Source organism: Danio rerio, chromosome 3, assembly GCF_049306965.1.
Source record: "Danio rerio strain Tuebingen ecotype United States chromosome 3, GRCz12tu, whole genome shotgun sequence".
Classification (NCBI taxonomy): domain Eukaryota; kingdom Metazoa; phylum Chordata; class Actinopteri; order Cypriniformes; family Danionidae; genus Danio; species Danio rerio.
The window spans coordinates 64,275,001-64,297,126 of NC_133178.1; the positions used below are offsets into that span (position 1 = coordinate 64,275,001).

Consider the following 22,126-nt stretch of genomic DNA (forward strand, 5'->3'; position numbering starts at 1 on the left):
CTGAACCACCAACTATTCTGGCATTTTTTTACGCAGCAGATGTCCTTCCAGCCACAACCCAGTACTGGGAAACACCCATACACTCTAGCATTCGCACAAACACACATACACTGAAAAAAAAAAATAGTTTATTCAATTCACTTATAGCGCATGTGTTTGGACTGTGGGGGAAACCGGAGCACCCTGAGGAAACCCACGCCAACACGGGGAGAACATGCAAACTCCACACAAAAATTAAAACTGGCCCAGGCGACAGTGCTAACAAATGAGCTGCCCTTTAATAATATTGTAATATTATAAATTATTAATTAATAGTGTAGTTTTTTTGCAAGATACTAGTATTGAGCTGAAAATGCAGTTTAAATGCTTAACTAGGTAAATTGGGCTATCTAGAAGAGTCATTGGACAACAGGGGTTTCTTCTGTAACCAATCGGGGAAAATCTAAAATTTTAAAAATTAGAAATGTTCCCTGCTGAAAAACCCAGCTTAAACCAGCCTAGGCTGGTTGGCTGGTTTTAGCTGGTCAACCAGGCTGGTTTTAGAGGGGTTTTGGCCACTTCCAGGCTGGTTTCCAGCCATTTCCAGCCTGGTCTTAGCTGGTCAGGCTGGGAGATGACCAGCTAAAACCAGCTTGACCAGCCTAGCCAAGCTGGGAGCCCAGCCAAAACCAGCTATGTCCAGCTTAAACCAGGCTGGTCAAGCTGGTTTTAGCTGGATTTAGCTGGTCATTTTCCAGCCTGACCAGCTAAGACCAGGCTGGAAATGGCTGGAAACCAGCCTGGAAGTGGCCAAAACCCCTCTAAAACCAGCCTGGTCGACCAGCTAAAACCAGCCAACCAGCCTAGGCTGGTTTAAGCTGGATGTTTTCATAAAATCTAAAAGAAACTGCTTTATTTACCCTAACCCTAACCTAAATAAGAACTTCTCCATACTATTAATAATACAAAAATATTGGAAACGCTGCTCCATTAAACAGCTCTTGGAAAATTGTTAAAGAAGAATACATATTTTTCAGGGAGGAGGGCTGATAGTTTTGACTTAAACTATTTATTGCCTCTCAATCTTCTCAGGATTTCAGTTTAACACTAAATTTTAAATATGAGTGCAACAAAATTTACATTTTGTCGATTTATATATTTCTTCCACAGTAAAAAATATCTGTAAAATAGCAGTTTTCTGTATTTTTTGATTCGCGTTTTTGTTTTCCCCCCATTTATTTCTGCTTTTCAAATTGCATTATGGGATCATAATCTTTCTTTCAACAACCTTTAACCTTGAAACGTTGGAAAAAGTGACTTTTATTAACATTTTTAATAGTTTAAAGTGATATAATGTGCGGTTCATTCTGCTGTGGCGACCCCGGATTAATAAAGAGACTAAGCCGACAATACAATGAATGAATGAATGATATATAGTCTGGGTTGGTGTTATATATTATGCTACAAAAGCCTTGTAATAAGCTCACCGTACAGTTTGTTTTTTTACACTCTTGAATCTCTAGATGTTATTTCTTAAAGATCATTTTAAACTGCTAAAATGGCAATAAAAGTCTCTTTGTTAAACTGTAGAGTTGAATTTTCAACTTCAAAATTCGACAAAGAGCATAGAATCACCTAGAGGCGACACTCTAGAGTGATTTGGGAATCAGCCACTAGATGCCGCGGCGGCCATTTTGGAATGAAAACTTCAACAGAACCACAGCATATTATAAGTCTGTAAAATAAACTATTAAAAGTGCTGATGATTGTGATAGTGAGTGTTGTATTGTCGTCTTTAAGGTTGTATCTCAGCTTTAATGCGCTTTTTAAATAAATAAAAGAAAAACAAAGCAGCTGCTTGCCATCAAGACAGCAATAAGATCCAATGGACAGCCGATCGCTTTCACTCCAAAATGGCGGAATCCGGGGCTGTTGCTGTCCTCTTTGGCAGAGATCAACATCCCATAATGCGATTCACAACCATAAATAAACATAAAACCCCTTGTGTTCATTAACAGATATTTTTTACAGTGTCTCTGATTCACAAAAAAAACCCCGTTTATATCCAAGAAACCAAAATTAGCTTGGAGTTATGAGGACACTTCTCAGCACAATGGAAATGAACTCAATGACAGAATGAATGACGTACTGTATGCAGATTAGGATAAGAGTAATAAATGTAAGTCATACAGCAGAATAAACTCTTCTGGTGAGTATTGAACAGCAGAGGTCTGACACAGCAGTTTGGAAACGTGACACTATATGCTTTTATGCTTCTGTGAGGCTCTTAATATAAAGTGCTCTCCAGCTTCTGACAGCTTCCGTTCCTCTTCCAATGCAGTGTGCTCCATATGAATGCATTATACACACTCTCATAGCAGCTTCTGCACTCTGCAAATATCTCTGAGTACTCAACTACGACATTTGTGCTTTCTTTCTTTCTTTCTTTCTTTCTTTCTTTCTTTCTTTCTTTTTTGCATCTCTTTCATTTTTTTCTTTCTTTTTGTCGTTTCTTTCTTTCTATCTTTTTATGTTTCTGTCATTCTTTGTCTTTTTCTTTCTTTTTGCCTTTCTCTTTCTTTTTCTGTCTTTCTTTCTTTCTTTTTTATTTTGCATTTCTTTCTTTTTGCCCCTTTCTTTCATTGCCATTTTTCATATTTTTTGTCTTTCTTTCTTTCTTTCTTTCTTTCTTTTTTACTTTTTGCCTTTCTCTTTCTTTTGTCTGTCTTTCTATCTTTTTTCTTTCTTTTTGTCTTTCTTTCTTTTTGCTTTTCTCTTTCTTTCTTTTCTGTCTTTTCTAATTTTATTTTGCATTTCTTTCTTTCTGTTTGCCTTTCTGCCTTTCTTTCATGGTCATTTCTTTTCATACTTTTTGTCTTTCTTGTTCTTTTGTTCTTTCTTTCTTCCTTTCGTCTTTATTTCTGTCTTTTTTGTTTGTTTTTTTGCCTTTCTCTTTTTTTCTTTTTCTGTCTTTCTTTTTTATTTTGCATTTCTTTCTTTTTGCCTTTCTTTCATGGTCATTTTTTAGTATTTTTCATACTTTTTGTCTTTCTCTTTTCGTTCTTTCTTTCTTTTTGCCTTTGTTTCTTTCTTTCTTTTCCTGTTTTTCTATCTTTTTTCTTTCTTTTTGTCTTTTCTTTCTATCTTTTTTATGTTTCTGTCATTCTTTGTCTTTCTTTTTTCTTTTTTTCTTCCTCTATATTTTGTCTGTCTTTCTTTTTTTCTTTTTGCCTTTCTTTTTGCCTTTCTCTTTCTTTTTCTTTTTTCTTTTTAATTTCTTTCTTTTTTTCTCTCTTTCTTTGTCTTTTTTTCTTATTTTTGTCTTTCTTATTCATTCTTTCTTTCTTTTTGCCTCTTTCTTTTTCTTTCTTTTTGCCTTTTTTTTCTTTCTTTTCTACTTTCTTTCTTAGTTTCTGTCTTTTTTTTATAATAATATATATATATATATATATATATATATATATATATATATATATATATATATATATATATATATATATAATATTTTGTGTGAATTATTATTGTTATAAGTTTATTTTTTTTCTGAAATTGTTTTGAAAAGTGATGTCTTTTGAAAGAGGTTTATCCTGAAAAGGGTTTCTTTGTTTTTATTTCTGTCTTTCTTTCTGTTGTTCCTCATTCATTCTCTTTTCTTGTCTTCATTGCTTTCTTACTTTCTTGAATATATTATTTTGAGGTATAATAGATAAAAGTAGAATTTTGATAATTAATAATGTATCACATGGCTTCAGATGAGATGGAATGTAAAGTATTGTAGCTGACAAAACATGTTAAATTGCTTGGTAACAGTGCTATTAATGCATAGAATCATGGGAAGTTATAGGAATACTTGAATATCTATTAGTGCTGTCAAAGTTTATATTTCCAAATTATATTTTTGCTTTATATATTTTTTAATAACGGATTTATTTTATCTTTGCCATGATGACATTACATAATATTTGACTAGATATTTTAAGACACTTCTATACAGCTTAAAGTGACATTTAAGGGCTTAACTAGGTTAACCAGGCAGGTTAGGGTAATTAGGCAGGTTATTGTATAATGACGATTCGATCTGTAGACAATCGAAAAAATATATAGCTTAAAGAGGCTTATAATGTTGACCTTAAAATGGCTTTAAAAAATTAAAAACTGCTTTTATTCAAGCCGAAATAAAACAAATAAGACTTTCTCCAGAAAAAAAAAACATTATCAGACATACTGTGAAAATTTCCTTGCTCTGTTAAACATCATTTGGGAAACATTTAAAAAAGACAAAAATTAAAGGTGGGAGGGGGGGTACAGTATGTTTGTCTGTTTAAAAATATATCCATAATAAATATACACAGTACATACGTATTTATTAAGTAAATACAGTATTTTATCCAAGATTCGATTATTTTTTTACAGCACAAAATACGATTTTTTTTTCTGAAAAAAAGGTTGCAAATGTTCCAGAATAGTACTATTAATGTTATTAGTTGTCTATTAATGTTATTTGGTGATTTCTTTATTTTTAATTTTAAGCACTTGCACTTTGAATGTACAATCTGCGCTTAGACATTCTGCAAAACATCTCCTTTATGACAAAAAAAAATCTAATAAAAAATAAAAGTCTCAGAATGAAATGAGGTGTGAGTAAAGGATGATGAAGAAAAAAACCCAACCCTTTAAAGTTCCCTAATGCCTGGTCAGGCTGTAAAGGATTGCGGGCTATTACACGTTTTAATGACTTGACGAAAACGTGATTCACACGATTGAAAATTCACAAAAACACATGAGCTTGCAAAATCTCCCCGGTTCCCCGATCAGTAAATCATGCTATAAAGCCGGGCTGGGTGGAAATTGGATATGCAAAGCAATGCAGCTCTGTAGACCAGACCCCCTCCTCTCCTGCGACACACCATCAGCCACACACACACACACTGCACGGCCATTTATTCACCACAAGAAAGAGTGTTTCCCGCGGAGGAAAAAAAACAGGTCAGGGGAAGACGCATCTACACGAACCGCATGTAATAGGTGGACTATAAATGCGGATGGTTACCTTTCTCCAGGTCGGTAATCCTCTGGTGCAGTGAGGTGAGCGTGGACTCGACGCGCCCGCGCTGCTCGCTCTCGTTGCGCATGCCCGGCTTCCCCTCCTCCAGACCGTTCACCCGGGACAGGACCTGCTTCTCCAGGTCGTCGATTTTGCTCTGCAGGAGATCCTTCAAGCTGTTCGCCTGGACCGAGTTGTTATTCCGGCTAAATTGCTACGGAAGATATAAATGCGACATGTGTTTGTGAGAAATGCCATTTGCGTTTAGCTCATTCAAGCAGAGAATACTGTGTACTTTTAATTATTAAGCTTCCAAGATAGGATTTCCACAGATGTTGAAGTATGTTGGTTCCTTCAAGAATGCCTTTTGAGGGATTTCATTTCAATTCAAGTTAGATGAAGGATATAGAATAGGATGTTTACAGTATGAAGAATTTTGCCTCCCTAAAAATCTTTTTCAGAGAACGATTAAAAAAATAACAGCAGCTCCAGGATTCTCCATGGGATCATGATCAATGCCAATTAAGAAGCTTTATTTTTAAGGGTATTTTATATCAAATTATGTAGATACATGATATACTGAGGAATCAAGTAGATTATTGAGGTTGTCTACAGTAGATGAAGTACTGCATATTGGTTCCCTAAAGAATATTTCAGAAAAAAATCCCCCTAAAAATAACAGCAGCTCCAGGATTCCCCATGGGATCATGATCAATGCCAATTAAAAAGCTTTATTTTTAAGTGTATTTCATATCAAATTAAGTAGATAAATGATATATTGAAGAATCAAGTAGATAAATTAGGCTATATCCTGAGGTTTTCTACAGTAGATGAAAGAATGTATATTGGTTCCCTTAAACATCTTTCAGAAAAACATCCAAAAAAGAACAGTAGTTCCAGCATCCCGTTGGGATCATGAGCAATGCAAATGGAGAACCTTTATGTTAAGGGTATTTCATATCAAATTAAGTAGATAAATGATATATTGAGGTTTTGTACGGTAGATGAACTGTATATTGGTTTCATACAGAATCTCTCAGAGAAATATCAAAAAAAAATTGAACATAGTAGTTCCAGGTTCTCCTTGAGACCATCAATGCCGATAAAGAACCTTTATTTTTTTTAAGGGCGGAATTTAAAATTAAGTAGATAATTAATACCTATGATTTTCACAATAGAGGAAGTTTATTGGTTCCCTACAGATTATTTCACAGAATTATCAAAAAAAAAAAAAGGAATATAGTAGTTCCAGCTTCTCCATGAGACCATCAATGCCTATAAAGAACCTTTACAATTTTAAGGGAGGTCCATATTAAATTGATAATTGATACGGATGATTTTTACAGTAGAGGGAGTACTGTATATTGGTTCACTGAAGAACATCTCAGAGAACGATTCCAAAGAACACAGTAGTTCCAGGTTCTCCATCAATGCCAACAAAATATCTTTATTTTTTATAGGATTTCATTTCAAATTGAGTAGATGAAGGAGGATATATTAAAGTAGGAAGTTCACAGTATTAAGTATTTTGGTATAATCTTCTTCAGAGGAAAAAAAGAACAGTTCCAGGTTCTCTTGCCAATAAAGAACCCTTTTAAGGGGGATTTCATATCAAATTAAGAAGTATACATTTAAATAAGATTTTCGCAAAAGTATTGTGGTTCTCTAAATAATCAGAGTAGGATTCTGATAACACTTTTCTTAGTGTGAAGAACGTTTTAGAAACGGGTTTCATTATGAAGCACCTTCGGATTGGTGTTCAATAGCTGGTAGTTCCATGAGATCCAATAAAGAACATTTATTTTAAAGGGATTTCTTATGAAACCAAGTCTTTAAGTCAAACATTAATTATTTAATACACTAGTGGTTTTAAAATCGCAACAGCACAGTTTACATTGGAAAAAACCCTGCATATTAATAAATATTTAAACGGTAAAACATTAAGTTGATTTCGACCAAAAGCGACTAACTTGCTCCACACTGTGAAAGACTACATCTTGTTGTTTTATAACATATTCATTTAGATGTTCTATTTAAAACTGCGGTTTTCTGTCTGCACCGTAATGCGCACTTTAAAAGCGGCTTATGCGGCATTACTTAGCAGCGCTTTATTTAAAACGCCGTGCGACTGTTTGCTCTGAGACCGGGTAAAGTTGTGGGAACTGCGCCACCTGATAAAAACCGGTAATCCACCGCGCTCCGGGGAACCAAAAAAAACATACCTCCAGGTTTTCGAGCCTCTGCTTCAGCGATTGTAAAGTCTGCGAGAGTTGCGCCAGTGTGTCGGTCGGACCCCTCGACACATCTCCCATTGTGTTTTTGGTGCCCGTTTCCTTTCGCCGTCCGCCGCCGACCCGCGCGTCTCCCGGCTCGGACGCGCTCTGGCTCTCGCACCGCGTCAGCTTGGAGGTCAGTTCCCGGATGGTTTCTTTCTGGTTCATGATGGTCTCCTTCTGCTGGAGCACAGTCTCGCGCAGTTGCATGACCGTGCTCTTGAGATCCTCCCCGGGCACGCTGTTCTGCAGAGTGGCCGCGCATATGTCCATATCCTTGGGCACGGACGTGCAAATGAACTGGGTCTGTCCGAAGTCCTGGCTCATCCCGTCGGCCAAAAGACACGAAAGTAGCAAAAGTTTCCAGTGCATCCCTCTCGCTCCAGCCTCCATGGCGCGTGTGCTTTCGAACAGGTCTTGCAGTGTTTGAGCAGCTCTATGTCTATCTCTCTCTATCTCTCTGACAGCTTGTGCTGGTTGTAATCTGGTTGTGGTGCGCGCGCGGTTTATATAGCACGCGCGTCTGCGGCGGTGAGCTGCATCACGCGCCTGATCATGATCTCCCGCCCCTAGATATTAAAGCAAAAAAATAGAAAAAAGAAAACACACACACACACATTATAGTAAAGTCAATGAAACTAGATTTGACCCCAACAGCACGGATTTTCCGCTTTAAAGCACAATTAATTCCATGAACTCATTATGGCCTCTGCATGAAAAGGGTTATACTTTAATTTAAGTCACATTAACGTGCATTAAATAAGTACATTGTACGTATTGTGTTTATATCGTAGTGCTTGCTTTAAGGTTGGGTGAGGGATGGCTCAAGAGTGTGTAAATATAATTAAAGAAGTCAATTATAGATGCAATTACATGCAAAAAATGTAAATTATGTAAGTGCATAAATAAATATGTGAAATTCAACAGTTTAACAAAGTTATTGGAATTTTAGTCATTTAAAAGATTATAATGTATAAGAAATAATGTGTAGAGAAATAGTGTAAAATAGTAAATGTGCTGCCAGTATATTAAAAGATTTGTAGCGTAATATACAACACCAATTCAGACAATATATTACTTTACATAATTAAAATGTTCATAAAAGTCACTTTATTGAACTTATCAGGGTTAAAATTAGTTGGAAGGAAGATCAAGATCTCATATTGCAATAAACAGGGGAAAAAAAAAACATGAATCACAACGTGGAAAATTGCTATTTCTGGATATTTTTTGTACAGTAATGTGACTCAAAATAAAGTGTAACCAAAAACCTTTATTGATTACATTGTGATTTATATTTAAAAAAAAATTCATAGTTTTTTCACGTCTACACAGTGTAAAAAATGGTGCCGTAAAAAAAAAAAACGTAAATTAACAGCTGTTAAATTACAGAAATATATTGTAAAATAACAGTTGATTTACAGAAATGTTATTTAAGGAAACTTCTGTAATTTAATGTCTGTTATTTCATGATAAAATGTCTGTAAATTAACAGCCGTTATTTTACTTTTTACACTGTTTTACACTCTAAAAAAATGTACCAATTTTGTACAGTGCACTGTTAACAATTTCCACTTTACTGGCAGTATTTCGTCATCAGATTATATAGGTGGTTTATTATTGGGGGTACCAGGTGAGTAATCGGGTGGTGGTTCACATGTGGTGGCTGGTGATGTGGAGCCAAGGGTGTGACAACTCAACCCAGGCTCATTCTGAAAATGTACCTCTATATACATTTCTGGAGAGCGCCAAATACATCTCAGGATCTAAGTTTTTTCTAAGTTATTTATTTATTTATTTATTTATTTTTTCAGTTTTTGTTTTCGAGAATCCACCAAAGGCCACTGTGTATGCTTTTTGAGATCTCAGATTTCTTTCGCAAGTGCCATTCTTGCCTGCTTTTCTTGCGTAAACCCACCAGAGGCCACTGTCGACTGACTGACTGACTGACTGACTGACTGACCAATCGACTAACCCACTCTCCTCCTTCCCTAATCTAAACCAATTGTATTGACTGACCCACCCACCCACTAAACCCAACCACAATTTTCAAAAGCAATCCAGAAAAAGAAAAGCCCTCATCTGATTTTTACCACGTTTATCACATTCTCATCCTGTTATTTACTTGTTTATTTTATTTTTTGGTATGTGTTTGGTATGTGTTTTTGTCTTACCTGCTTTCTGGAACTATTCTTTGCCGGACTCGAACCTCGTCGTCACATTTAACTCTGCTCCAAGTCACAAGTCTGCTGACGTACATGGCGAGCCACTAAACAAACTTGTAACAGCAGTAACAGCCGTTAACACGTAAATAAGCGATCAGCTGATAAGTGCGAAAAGAAACAGCATCATACCGCCCCCTAGTGTTCCCATTAAAGACTAAATGCAGCCATACATAGCTCCTGCTACATAACTCGCGATCTCCAGAAACATATATAGGGCTATGTTTTCAGAATGAGCCTGTGTTGTTTTGATTTTATTATTATGGGCGGGGGGGACTTAATTGTTTTATGCTCAATCAGCTTAAAATTGTACAAACCATCAAGTTACATTAATCGATTTGCTTTGGGATGACATGAAGAGGCTGTGTTGGATCCAGCATTTTTGTGTTCCTTTGTGTTCCACAGAAAAACATAAACTCAGACAAGCTGTGAACAACTTAAGGATGAGTTATTAATGACAGTGCTTTCATTTTTGGGTGAGCCATCCCTCTTTTTTAAGGAAGCATATTTTGTTTTTATTATTCAGTCAAATTGAGTTATCGGAGCACATTATCTACTTTAACCACTAGGATAAACCACCCGTGTGTTCTCTTAGGGGAAGTTAAACATTTAAAAGAAACAAAGACTGAATAATTTAGCTCATCACAATAAGCACTGTTATTTTTTTTTTCCCAGAGAAAGCTCATTATTTATTTAGCAGTTTTGCATTAGCTGGAAAACATTCTCAGTACTAATAGAGCAAAAAAGTTTGCTTACTTCCAATGCTGGATAGATAGATAGATAGATAGACAGACAGACAGACAGACAGACAGACAGACAGACAGACAGACAGACAGACAGACAGACAGACAGACAGACGGACGGACGGATGGACGGATGGATAGATAGACAATTAGATGGATGGATGGATGGATGAATAGATAGATAGATAGATAGATAGATAGATAGATAGATAGATAGATAGATAGATAGATAGATAGATAGATAGATAGATAGATAGATAGATAGATAGATAGATAGATAGATAGATAGATAGATAGATAGATGAATAGATAGATAGATAGATAGACGGACGGACGGACGGACGGATAGATAGATAGACAATTGGATGGATGGATGAATAGATAGATAGATAGATAGATAGATAGATAGATAGATAGATAGATAGATAGATAGATAGATCGATAGATAGATAGATAGACAGATAGACAGATAGATAGACATGTAAATAAAAATGACAATGTAAATAATAGATGTAAATAAAAACAACAGTTACGGTTTCTTTACCATTAAAAATATGGTAGAAATGGTAAAAGCTGTTAAAATTTTACGGTAAACTATCATACTTCATTCATTTATTAAATAATGTGCAAAATAAAAATGGTAAATTTACACTTTATGTAGAGTTAACAATATTAAAATACTGTAAACAAAATCTTTAAGATTTACCGTTTAATAAACAGTAGCTGTGGGTGTTTTACAGTTAAATATATGGTAGAAATCATTCTAAATTTTACAGTAAATTACAGTTATTTATTTATTAATTAAACAATGTGCAAAATAAAGGTTGTAAATTTAGATTTAATGCAGAAGTCACAATATTATAAACTGTAAAAATATTTTAAAAATTACTGAAAAAACAGTAACTGTGGTTGCTTTATGGTTAAAAAAATTGGTAGAAATCATAAAGGAAATGTTCAAAATATCATGGTAAATTACTGTATGTCAAACATTATTAATTAAGCAATGTACAAAATACGCATTGCAGATTTTGATGTCATCAGAGGTGACAATATTAAAATACAGTGAAAAATGACAACTGTGGTTGCTTTACCATTAAAAATAAAGTAGAAACAGTAAAAGAATGTTCACAATTTTACAGGAAACTACTGTGTTTCATTAATTATTAAACAATTTGCTAAATAATGACAGTTAACTGTGATTTTAAGCAGAAGTAACAATTTTAAAATACATTTTAAAAACTGTCAAATTTACTGTAAAAAACAGCAACTGCATTTGCTTTTATCGTAAAAAAAATTGGGAGAAATCAAAAAAGAAATTATCAATTTTTCATTAATTGATTAAAATGTATTAAATGTGCTAAATAAAGAAGATCAATTTAGATTTCACACAGAAGTACAACAATAACTGTAAAATTTACTACAAATAAAAATGACAATTGCTGTTTCTTTACCATTAAAATATGCTGTAAACTGTAAAATTATGTTAAAAATTTTACGGCAAATAACTCATTCATTATTACACAATGTGCAAAATGAAGATTGTACAGTTTGATCTTAGGCAAAATAACAATTTTAAACTACTGTAAAGAAAAAATCTGTAAAATATACTGTAAAAAATGGCAGCTACGGTTGCTTAACCGTTAAAAATATGGTAGAAACCACAAAAAGTATTAGAATTAGGATTAGAATTATTTAATTGATTCATTTTCTTGTCGGCTTAGTCCCTTTATTAATTGGGGGTCGCCACAGCGGAATGAACTGCCAACTTATCCAGCAAGTTTTTACGCAGCGGATGCCCTTTCAGCCGCAACCCATCTCTGGGAAACAGCCACACACACATATACACTATGGACAATTTAGCCTACCCAATTCACCTGTACCATATGTCTTTGGACTGTGGGGGAAATCGGAGCACCCGGAGGAAACCTACGCGAAGGCAGGGAGAACATGCAAACTCCACATGGAAACACCAACTGAGCTGAGGTTTGAACCAGCGACCTTCTTGCTGTGAGGCAACAGCACTACCTACTGCGCCACTGCCTCGCCCAGGATTAGAATATATATATATTTACTATATATATATATATATATATATATATATATATATATATATATATATATATATATATATATATATATATATATATATTAATACTATATATATACTATATATATACAATACTATATATATATATATATATATATATATATATATATATATATATATATATATATATATATATATATATATAGTAAATTAATTATTATATTTATTTTAATTAATTATTAACATTTTTACGGAAAAAAAAAGATTGTACATTTTGTGGCACGTAGAAGTAACAAGGTAATACTGTAAACAAAATATATAAAACTCACAGTGAAAAATGGCAGCTATGGTTTTACCTTTAAAAAATATGTAAAATGATCCTTACAATTTTACAGTAAACTACCATATTTCATTCATTAAACAATGTAAAAAAATAAAGACCATAAATTTAGTTTCATGCATAAGTAACATTATTAAAACACTGTTAACAAAAACATACTGTAAAAAATTACAGCTGTGGTTGCTTTACCATTAAAAATGGTAAAAACTATCAAATAATGCTCTAAATTTTATGGTAAACTACTGTAATTAATTCAATTATTAAACAATCTGCAAACTATGACAGATATAAACTAAGGATATGAACCCTTATACCTAAAATATATGAAAAGCTTGTAAGGTTAACACCGCACAATTACACAAGCGTCTACAGTATAAGGAATTAACGGCCTGTACAATGTTACGTTATTGACTGAGAAACATTAAGCCATCATTTCCTGTCTGCAGTGTCCACTTCACCTAATGGAGGTCTGAAAAGACTCATGAAGACGACGGTTTAATTAGTGATGAACACATAATTGCAGCATCAGAATGATTATTGATCCGCTAGCAGAGCATCCGTGACGGAAAACATCAATTGCGGCGGTTCTGTGATTGAGTAGTTCGGAGGGAGTGTTGTTGCAGATGAGTGTAGGAACAGCTTTAGAGCAGTCTGACAAAACATGCCACGCTCCTGTGACATCGCACATCTCTCATGACATCCCGCCGTGTGCTGAGAGTTATGGCATCATGCTCCAAAATCAGATGCGAACAGCAAATCGCATTATGAGGAGGGAATCAAAACTGGCCGTATTTATAAATGAGAGCTGATTAACACTTAGACATCAAAGATAACGCATTGTACAGCATGACATTTTACAATACATAATTGTGTGACATTTATAAGATAACAATTACACATATTAAAGTAACAATATTACTGTAAAAGGTAACACTTTAAAATAAGGGTCCACTACCATATATTTTAAACTTTAGCTGATGTGTAATGTACAGTAGCTGTGTGAACATAAACAACATCTCTGAATGTAAGATGCTCAAAGTTCAAGGCAAAGGGAGTCATTAGCTGCGTCCCAAATCGCATACTTATGCACTATTCTACGCCATTTTGTAGTATAAATAGTGTAAGTAGGGTGTTCACACTGAAAACTCTAAAAACATTAAGTGCACTTTAATTACCCGGATGATGCACTCATTCAGCCGCTAAAATGAAGTGTGTAATGATGGACACTTCACGCACTCAACGACCGCAGGCTTGCTTACGTAGCGGAAGGGGCGGAGCTATCGGACGCACATGTTGAATAACTTTATTTATTTTGGATGGTGAAAGCAAAATTCTCCTACGAGAGTGATTATAGCGCCTCCCGATGGTGAATGCGGCAATACTCACGGCAGGTATTATTTGATAATTCGGTTGTTTATTTCACTGATTTGGCGACCGTCAAACGTCATCAGGGAAACGGTTTGAATTTCCGCTTAGTAAAAAAACATTAGTGCGCCATTTGGGACGCCACTACATACATATACTGTCCTGTTGAGTGTGTAAGTGCATAAGTGCATAGTGCATGAGTGCATTGTGTATAGTGTGAGACGCAGCTAAAGGCTTTTATAGAGTTAGCTAAGCAAAGCCTACAACGAACGAGGTTTGGCAGCTCAAAAAACACATCCGGCACTCTTTAAAAAAAGGGTCAATTTAGTTAATGTGTATTCAATGTTTAGTTAAATAACAATAGTTCATGCTTACTAATGTTAACTTTGGATTTTAATGATGCATTATTTATTGTTGAACTATGATTAGTCATATTTAATGCTAGTATATACTTAATAACTAATATTAACTAATGGTCAAAAATAGCAGCTGTGGTTGCCAGAACAGTACAAATACAATAGAAACTGTCAAATGATTTTAGAAATGTTACAGTGACATTTAAATTTAGTCATTTAGCAGACACTTTTGTCCAAAGTGAAATCTGGTACACTACCGTATTTCATTCATTTATAATATTGAATGCCCGTTTGTTTGTTTTTTTGTTTTTTTAAGTATTAAGATCTACACAAAATAACTTTGTAACACAGACTAAAACACAACATTTAAAAAGAACCAAACTAAATGTCAACAAAAAGGCATGACAATTAAAGTGTCATAAAAAAAAGTGTGGTATGATTTATTAAAGAAAAAAAAATGTTAACCAGGTTATGATTTTGTACTGTAGCATATTTATAATTGCACATATTAAAATATAACAATCTCATCTTTGTGGAAATGGGTAAAATGTCATATGATTTTTAGATTATACTGTAGATATTAAGTTAGTTACCCAAAAGGTCATTTTTAAAAATTCTTTTAAAAAAATTGTTATTAAGCAACAAAAATATTACATAAAACACAAGTAGAGTGACAAGGAAAAAAGACCATGTTATTATATTGTTGATACAGATTATTTGGTCAAATTGCAAATTTAAATTATAAATTATTTAAAACAAGACATTTAACAACTATTAAAATCATCAACAGTTATTATTATTATTATTATTATTATTACTATTATCAGTTAATGTATTTACTAACATGAACATGCAATGAGCAATACATTTATTACAGTATTTATTCCTGTTTGTTAATAAAACTAAACAGTTTCATTGTTATGACAGTCATAAATCCTAATAAATAAATGTTTGTCAGTTATTATAACTATTATTTATAGTAATAATATGAATATTAATAATATTAGTAATAATATATCTTTTTATTAAAACAATAATAATGATAATATTAATAATAATAATAATAATAAATAATTAATAATAATAATAATAATAATAATAATAATAATAATAATAATCTTTATTATTATAACAATAATATTTAAACTATTGTAAACATTGTTATTATTATTATTATTATTATTACAAATAATAATAATAATAATCTGAATGTTCTAAATATTATTATTATTATTATTATTATTATTATTATTTATTCATGTTTGTTAATAAAACTAAACATTTTCATTGTTATGACAGTCATAAATCATAATAAATAAATGTTTGTCAGTTATTGTAATTATTAATATTATTATTATTATTAGATCGTATTATACTATAATAATAATAATAATCTTTATTATTATTAACAATAATATTCAAAATATTGTAAACATTGTTATTATTATTATTAATAATAATAATAATAATGATACAAATAATGATACAAATAATAAAACAAATAATAATAATAACAACAACAACTATTATTATTATTATTATTATTATAAACATTCCTATTATTGTTGTTGTTATTATTGTTATTATTATTCGTTTTTATTTATCCATTCTTTCTTTTTCCATTCCATTAAAATCATGTTTTAGCATGTATGTATACAAGATTTAAAGAGTTGAGAAGAGTCAGCATTTTGAGCTGAATATCAATTGGGTCGTAGCTTGCAGTGTTTTTATGAACCGTCCTCCAGTGTGTGCGCGCTCAGTGACTGAACGGGGTTCCACAAGAAAAGAGGACAGTTTATAGGTTTGAGTTTATCCGTTACAGAATACAGAGGCAGCCCTCGGCAAGCAGGAGCTGGCAAGCCACGATTTTAAAGCCCTTCATGCAAATCAATGTGCTTTGTCCTAAACAAGCACTCATTGACCAGCATTGGCCCTGACCTCCCGGGATAAGAGCTCTTCTTAAAACAAGAGCTTCAGTCAACCGCTTCCATTAACCCCGAGGTTTATGAGTCTGGTCTGAGACTTGACAGGATGGCACACCACACTTTTTTTGCAGGATACAGTTGAAGTCAGAATTATGAGCCTTTCTGAATTATTAGCCCCCCGTATAAATTTTTTGTTTAATGGAAAGACGATTTATTTGGTCGATTTAGTTTTAACTCATTTCTAATAGCTGATTTATTTTATCCTGGCCATGCTTACATAATATTTCAAGATACTAGTATTCTGATTAAATTGACATGTAAAGGCTTAACCAGGTTAATTAGGGTAAAGTTAAAGTAATTAGTCAAGTCATTGTATAACAGTGGTTTGTTCTGTAGACAAACTAATATTGCCTAAGGAGGCTAATAGCATTGACTTTAAAATGGTTTATAAAAAGCTGATTTTATTCTAGCCGAAATAAAACAAATAAGACATCTTCCAGAAGAAAAAATACTATGGGAAATACTGTGAAAGAATACCTGAATCTGTTGGTAAATATTTGAAAAAGAAAACAAAATTCACAGGAAATTCACAGGTAATAATTATGACTTTAACTATATGTACTCCACAATAGACTCGTGTAAACAATGTTTGACAGTAAAGATAATTGCTAACATGCTGGAATGCTAGCAAAATGTTTTTATATAGCAGATCATTAAAAATTAGCAATCAAGCTAATGTGTTATACATGTTACTAAATTGTAACAATATGCTAAATTATGCTAGCTAACTGTTATTAGCATGATAAAGTTGTGTAAACATCTCTTTTTTTTGCTGCAAATACTGCACATTAGACTTGCTTGTACACAGTATGTGACAATTAAGAGAATATACCCCTGCTGAAAAATCCAGCTTAAACCAGCCTAAACCAGGTTTTAGAGGGGTTTTGGCCATTTCCAGACTGGTTTTCAGGCTGGAAAAATGACCAGCTAAATCCAGCTAAAACCAGCTTGAGCAGCCTGGTTTAAGGTTGATATAGCTGGTTTTGGCTGGACTCCCAGCTTGGCTAGGCTGGTCAAGCTGGTTTTAGCTTTACCAGCTAAGACCAGGCTGGAAATGGCTGGAAACTAGCCTGGAAGTTGCCAAAAACCCTCTTAAACCAGCCTGGTCGACCAGCTAAAACCAGCCAACCAGCCTCGGCTGGTTTCCCTGCTGAAAAATCCAGCTTAAACCAGCTTAGGCTGGTTGGCTGGTTTTGGCTGGTCAACCAGGCTGGTTTTAGAAGGGTTTTAGCCACTTCCAGGCTGGTTTCCAGCCATTTCGAGCCTGGTCTTAGCTGGTTAGGCTGGGAGATGACTAGCTAAAACCAGCTTGACCAGCCTAGCAGGCTAGGAGTCCAGCCAAAACCAGCTATGTGCAGCTTAAACCAGGCTGGTCAAGCTGGATTTAGCTGGTCATTTTCCAGCCTGACCAGCTAAGACCAGGCTGGAAATGGCTGGAAACCAGCCTGGAAGTGGCCAAAACCCCTCTAAAACCAGCCTGGTCGACCAGCTAAAACCAGCCAACCAGCCTAGGCTGGTTTAAGCTGGATTTTTTAGCAGGGTCAAGCTGGATTTTTCAGCAGGGATTGATTTATAACACGCTAGTAGCAGGCTAACAATGTATTATAGCATGCTAGCAATGCCATCAACAAGCAACCTGCTCTGTCTAGCTGTGTCCGCCTAATAGAGTAAATTTACTTAAAGCTTCAAACTGAATACCTTCAGACCTCAAGCTATTAAAAGCGCTTCGATCTGTCTGGTCAGGCTTTCTCAGGCCAACATCAAAGTTGTTTTAATGATTTTCTTAATTCATTTTTTAATTTGGCCTTTGTCAATCCAGCCCATTGTTTTTAAAGTTGTGCTCAAAGTCAAAATGCAGATTTGAAGACTTCTCGAATCATTCATGACAGAAAATAAATAGATATTTTTAACGATTTTCCACCTCCGTCTTATATAATAGCTGGGCTGAGAGCAGCTCTGTGGGCGATTCCACCTCTATCAGTCCAATGATTATATTCTGGCAACCCAAGATGTTTCTTATACAGCAACATAAACACATTCACATAAAGCTGCCTTTAGAGCTATCGAAAAGTCAATAGATTTAATCGTTGTTTTGTCATTTTCTGAGCTTCTTTCACAGGTTTGTCTTTTGCACCGTGCAGCATTATAAAGAAAACACCCATGCACTCTTTAAAATGCAAAGAAAGATGTGGATTTTCTGCTGTAGTCAGAGTTCAGGGATGTGTTTGGAAGTTTACTGAATTTATTTTCCTACACAAGCACAGCCCACACAACTGACGGCGTACACTTAAAAATGTACTTGAAATATTTTTAGGAAGCATGATCCCGCTCATTACATCTTACCAGTGCAGAGTCTTTCCTGACTTAACATATTTAAATATTAAACTTAATGTATTTGCTATTGACTAAGTACAGCGCTTTTACTATGTAGATAGCGTCAAAGCAGCTTAACATAGAAGTTCTAGTAAATGTAAACGATGTCAGTCAATGTAAACTATGTCAACCGCTGACCAAACTTCTTGTGCAGAGCTGCAGCCTCGGTGCTGGAGGCTGGAGAACGCTGGACGTCCATCGTGGAGAAGCTGCAGGTGTGAGTAGGTCACCGGAGGTTGTCCAGCTTGGCCCATTGGATCAGTGCAGAGACTCAGTTGTCATTGGGGTCTGTCAGGAATCAGTCTCATGCTCTACACTCCTCCATGACCACCACAGCATCTGCTCAGGATACGGCCTGGTCCAGGATTATGGAGACCTCAGGATGAGGTAAAACAGACTAAGATAGGCCTCGAAAGTGAAGAGGGGGTGGATGGGGTGGCAGTTGAGATGGCAGGGCATTGGATGACGGAGGAGTGTCGAGGATATATATATAATAAAAACTGAGAATACAGTTAAAATTTTACTTAATAAGTTCAAATAAGAACACTAATAAAAAAGAACTATATTTGTATTGAGTTTATACGAAATGATGTTAATCACAGTGGTTTTATAGTTTGTTAATAGCTAAAAGTTTTTTTTGTTTTGTTTTTTTTTAAGTTTATTGTGACAACTTTACATAAAAGAAGTATAATAATAAAGGGCACCTATGATGAAAATCCTCTTTTGTAAGCTGTTTGGACAGAACTGTGTGTGGATATAGTGTGTCCAAACATTCTGGGGTGATATAAAGACAATACATTTTTTTTTTTTTATTTCCTGATGGTAAGTTGGATCCAAATCCCTCCCATCGTGAAGCTGACAACAACTTGACATAGGAGTGCGGTTTAGCCCACCGAATTGATTGACAGCCACATATTATCATGTCTCCATAGTAAAGCCTGGTTTACACTTCAAAGTCGAGTGATCGGCTTGACCCACGTCGCATGCAATGCGCGTAGCTGAGCATTTACACTTCTGCGTGCTGTTTCTGTTGCTCTGCAATAAAACTGAATTGCTAGCTGGCAGTAGGTGTTTATTTTTCTCTGTGTCGAGTTTCTTCTCTGGTGTTTTGTTTTTCTGAACGCTAGCTTAATGTACAAGTAGCTCAAACTCGCTCATTTTGAGGCTGGAATCCACGGACGTGCAACAACGTTAATCATAAGTTAAACACAAAACAAAAGTTTCCATCTGGAGTTCCTTCACAGGACTCCACACTTGTAAACACTTGCTGCATCGGGCTTGCGCGGCATTCCCCTGCTGAAAAATCCAGCTTAAACCAGCCTAAGCTGGTTGGCTGGTTTTAGCTGGTTTACCAGCCTGGTTTTAGAGGGGTTTTGGCCATTTCCAGGCTGGTTTCCAGCCATTTCCAGCCTGGTCTTAGCTGGTCAGGCTGGAAAATGACCAGCCAAAACCAGCTAAAACCAGCTTGACCAGCCTAGTTTAACCTGGATATAGCTGGTTTTGGATGGACTCCCAGCTTGGCTAGGCTGGTCAAGCTGGTTTTAGCTGGTCATCTCCCAGCCTGACCAGCTAAGACCAGGCTGGAAATGGCTGGAAACCAGCCTGGAAGTGGCCAAAACCCCTCTAAAACCAGCCTGGTCGACCAGCTAAAACCAGCCAACCAGCCTAGGCTGGTTTAAGCTGGATTTTTCAGCAGGATCACCTTTGCCCACACTTATCAGCACAACCAAGCTGACCAATCATAGAGTTTGCACTACTTGTCGTTGCGACGTATAGTTACATTTTTTGAGAGGTGCGCATCAGCGACGCTGACGGCCTAGGCGAGGGCTATGCTTTCATGCATAGCATACGCGTGCGCTTGACGCAGAAGTATGAACCAGCCTTAACGCCTATAATCATAACAAGACAGGACGTGTGCAAAGCAACTGGGATTAAAAGATCTGTTCAGCTCTCTGTAATCATCATCAAACTTGATCAAGAATGAGTTTAAAACATTTTTTAAAAATAAAGTAAGTTAAAAACTGTAAAATCGCTGCAATTCCCCACCATAGCCACAGTACATTTATAAAAGAAGGTGGTTCAATCCCGGGTTGTGGATGTTAAAACATGTTTATTTTGTCCATTAACATAACACGTATCCTGCCACATTTGCAGCGCAAAAACAGTGCAAAGTTGTGAAAGGTGTCGGTGTTTATGTGCGTGAACTTTGTAACCACATTGTGTGTGACTCATCGTTGTAGAAAGAATGGAATTAACTCCACAACAAATACATCAAATAATCATTGGGAAAGTTCTTACTGTAGTATTTCTTACAAGCTTTATGTGAGATCTGCTTCCTCCATGTGCTGTTTATCTGCTGCAGCAGAACTAGCATTAAAGGCACAGACAACAAAAACAGCTACATTGTGTTTAGAGCAGACAATTCCAATGCTCTGAAAGGTATAATAAATAATCTTATGGGTGTTTTGAGTTGAAATTTTACTGGAGACACACAAGACTTATCTTAAATCTCAAAAAAGGGATAAAATAGGTGCCCTTTAATGTGTTTATGTACAAAATTATTTGTAATTTTGGTGTTATGTTTATTGTGGATATTAAATTTTATAGTCGTTGGACTACAGTTTCATTACTCCTGATACATGTTCTGCGTTTTTTCCTAGTCCAAACTTAACACTGTCTACATTAAAAACAGAAAGTACTTTCTGCGGGGATTCATGCAGAAGACAACGTGTTTCATCATTGTTATTAGATACTACTTTGCTGCAAAAGCCATAATGCAGCTTGTGCTAATGTAGCTATCTTTACTCAGCCCGTTGAGAAACCCTAGACAGTAACTTACTGGAAGAGCAAATCTAATGAACAATTTACTGCTCCCAAGATGGAGTTATCCAAACTCTCCGTCTCTCATTAAGGTGCAGAAGGAAGAAATTGTTCTAGTTTACTCTCTCACACGCACACACATGCGCTAATACTCCAGAGCTTCATTACCAAACTGACTAACTTGTGTTGTGGTCGGCCGCTAAATAATGCATCCCCTTAACGGCAGAAACACAAGAGTGATGACAGAGATCAATGACTGTAATTCCACAGCTGCCTCACACCTTTCTGTACATTAGGAGGAAAAGACGGAGGTGTCGTCTGAACTAGTGTTATGTCTGCACTTTGTCTGAGAGCCGTTTTGGATCGAGTGACTCGAAAGAGCTGTTTATGAGAGGTTAGAGAACAGCGCTAATGAATGTGAGATGTGTATTTCTGCAGTGTCTGAGAAAAGCTGCCGACATGTGAAAGTTCAGAGAAGATTTAGTTTTGTGAGTTTGTCTTATACCTAAAATTAAATATCGGTTAAAATATTATCCCTGCACTAACCCAAGTAGGTGTAATGATGAGGGTGTGTAACAG

The 22,126-nt window shown here is 35.1% G+C and overlaps 2 protein-coding genes across 4 annotated transcripts in view; one reads left to right on the top strand and one right to left on the bottom strand.

The window, feature by feature from the left end:
* nptx1l (neuronal pentraxin 1 like) overlaps positions 1-22,126 on the bottom strand; it is an 83,374-nt gene that overhangs the window by 9,602 nt on the left and 51,646 nt on the right. For 2 of the 3 annotated variants that reach the window (XM_073938165.1, XM_073938168.1), the window contains 2 exons: positions 7,246-7,865; positions 5,030-5,237 (listed from right to left, as the gene is read on the bottom strand). In XM_073938165.1, coding sequence (XP_073794266.1) covers positions 5,030-5,237; positions 7,246-7,865 — 828 coding nt within the window. Of the gene's footprint in view, positions 1-5,029; positions 5,238-7,245; positions 7,866-22,126 lie in introns of those variants that run through there. The other variant, NM_212936.1, reaches the window with a different exon arrangement.
* On the top strand, positions 422-3,757 carry LOC141381345 (uncharacterized). Its single transcript, XM_073945289.1, has 3 exons — positions 422-465; positions 864-3,394; positions 3,732-3,757. Exons 2-3 carry the CDS (start codon positions 2,335-2,337, stop codon positions 3,755-3,757), a joined length of 1,086 nt encoding a protein of 361 aa, XP_073801390.1. The 5' UTR covers positions 422-465; positions 864-2,334.

Bases quoted from the DNA above. Each gene is read 5' to 3' on its own strand.
- LOC141381345 (XM_073945289.1), top strand. From the start codon at position 2,335: ATGCATTATACACACTCTCATAGCAGCTTCTGCACTCTGCAAATATCT. The intron at 3,395-3,731 runs GTCTTTTTTTTA...ACATGGCTTCAG, and splicing joins TACTTTCTTTCTTAGTTTCT to ATGAGATGGAATGTAAAGTA.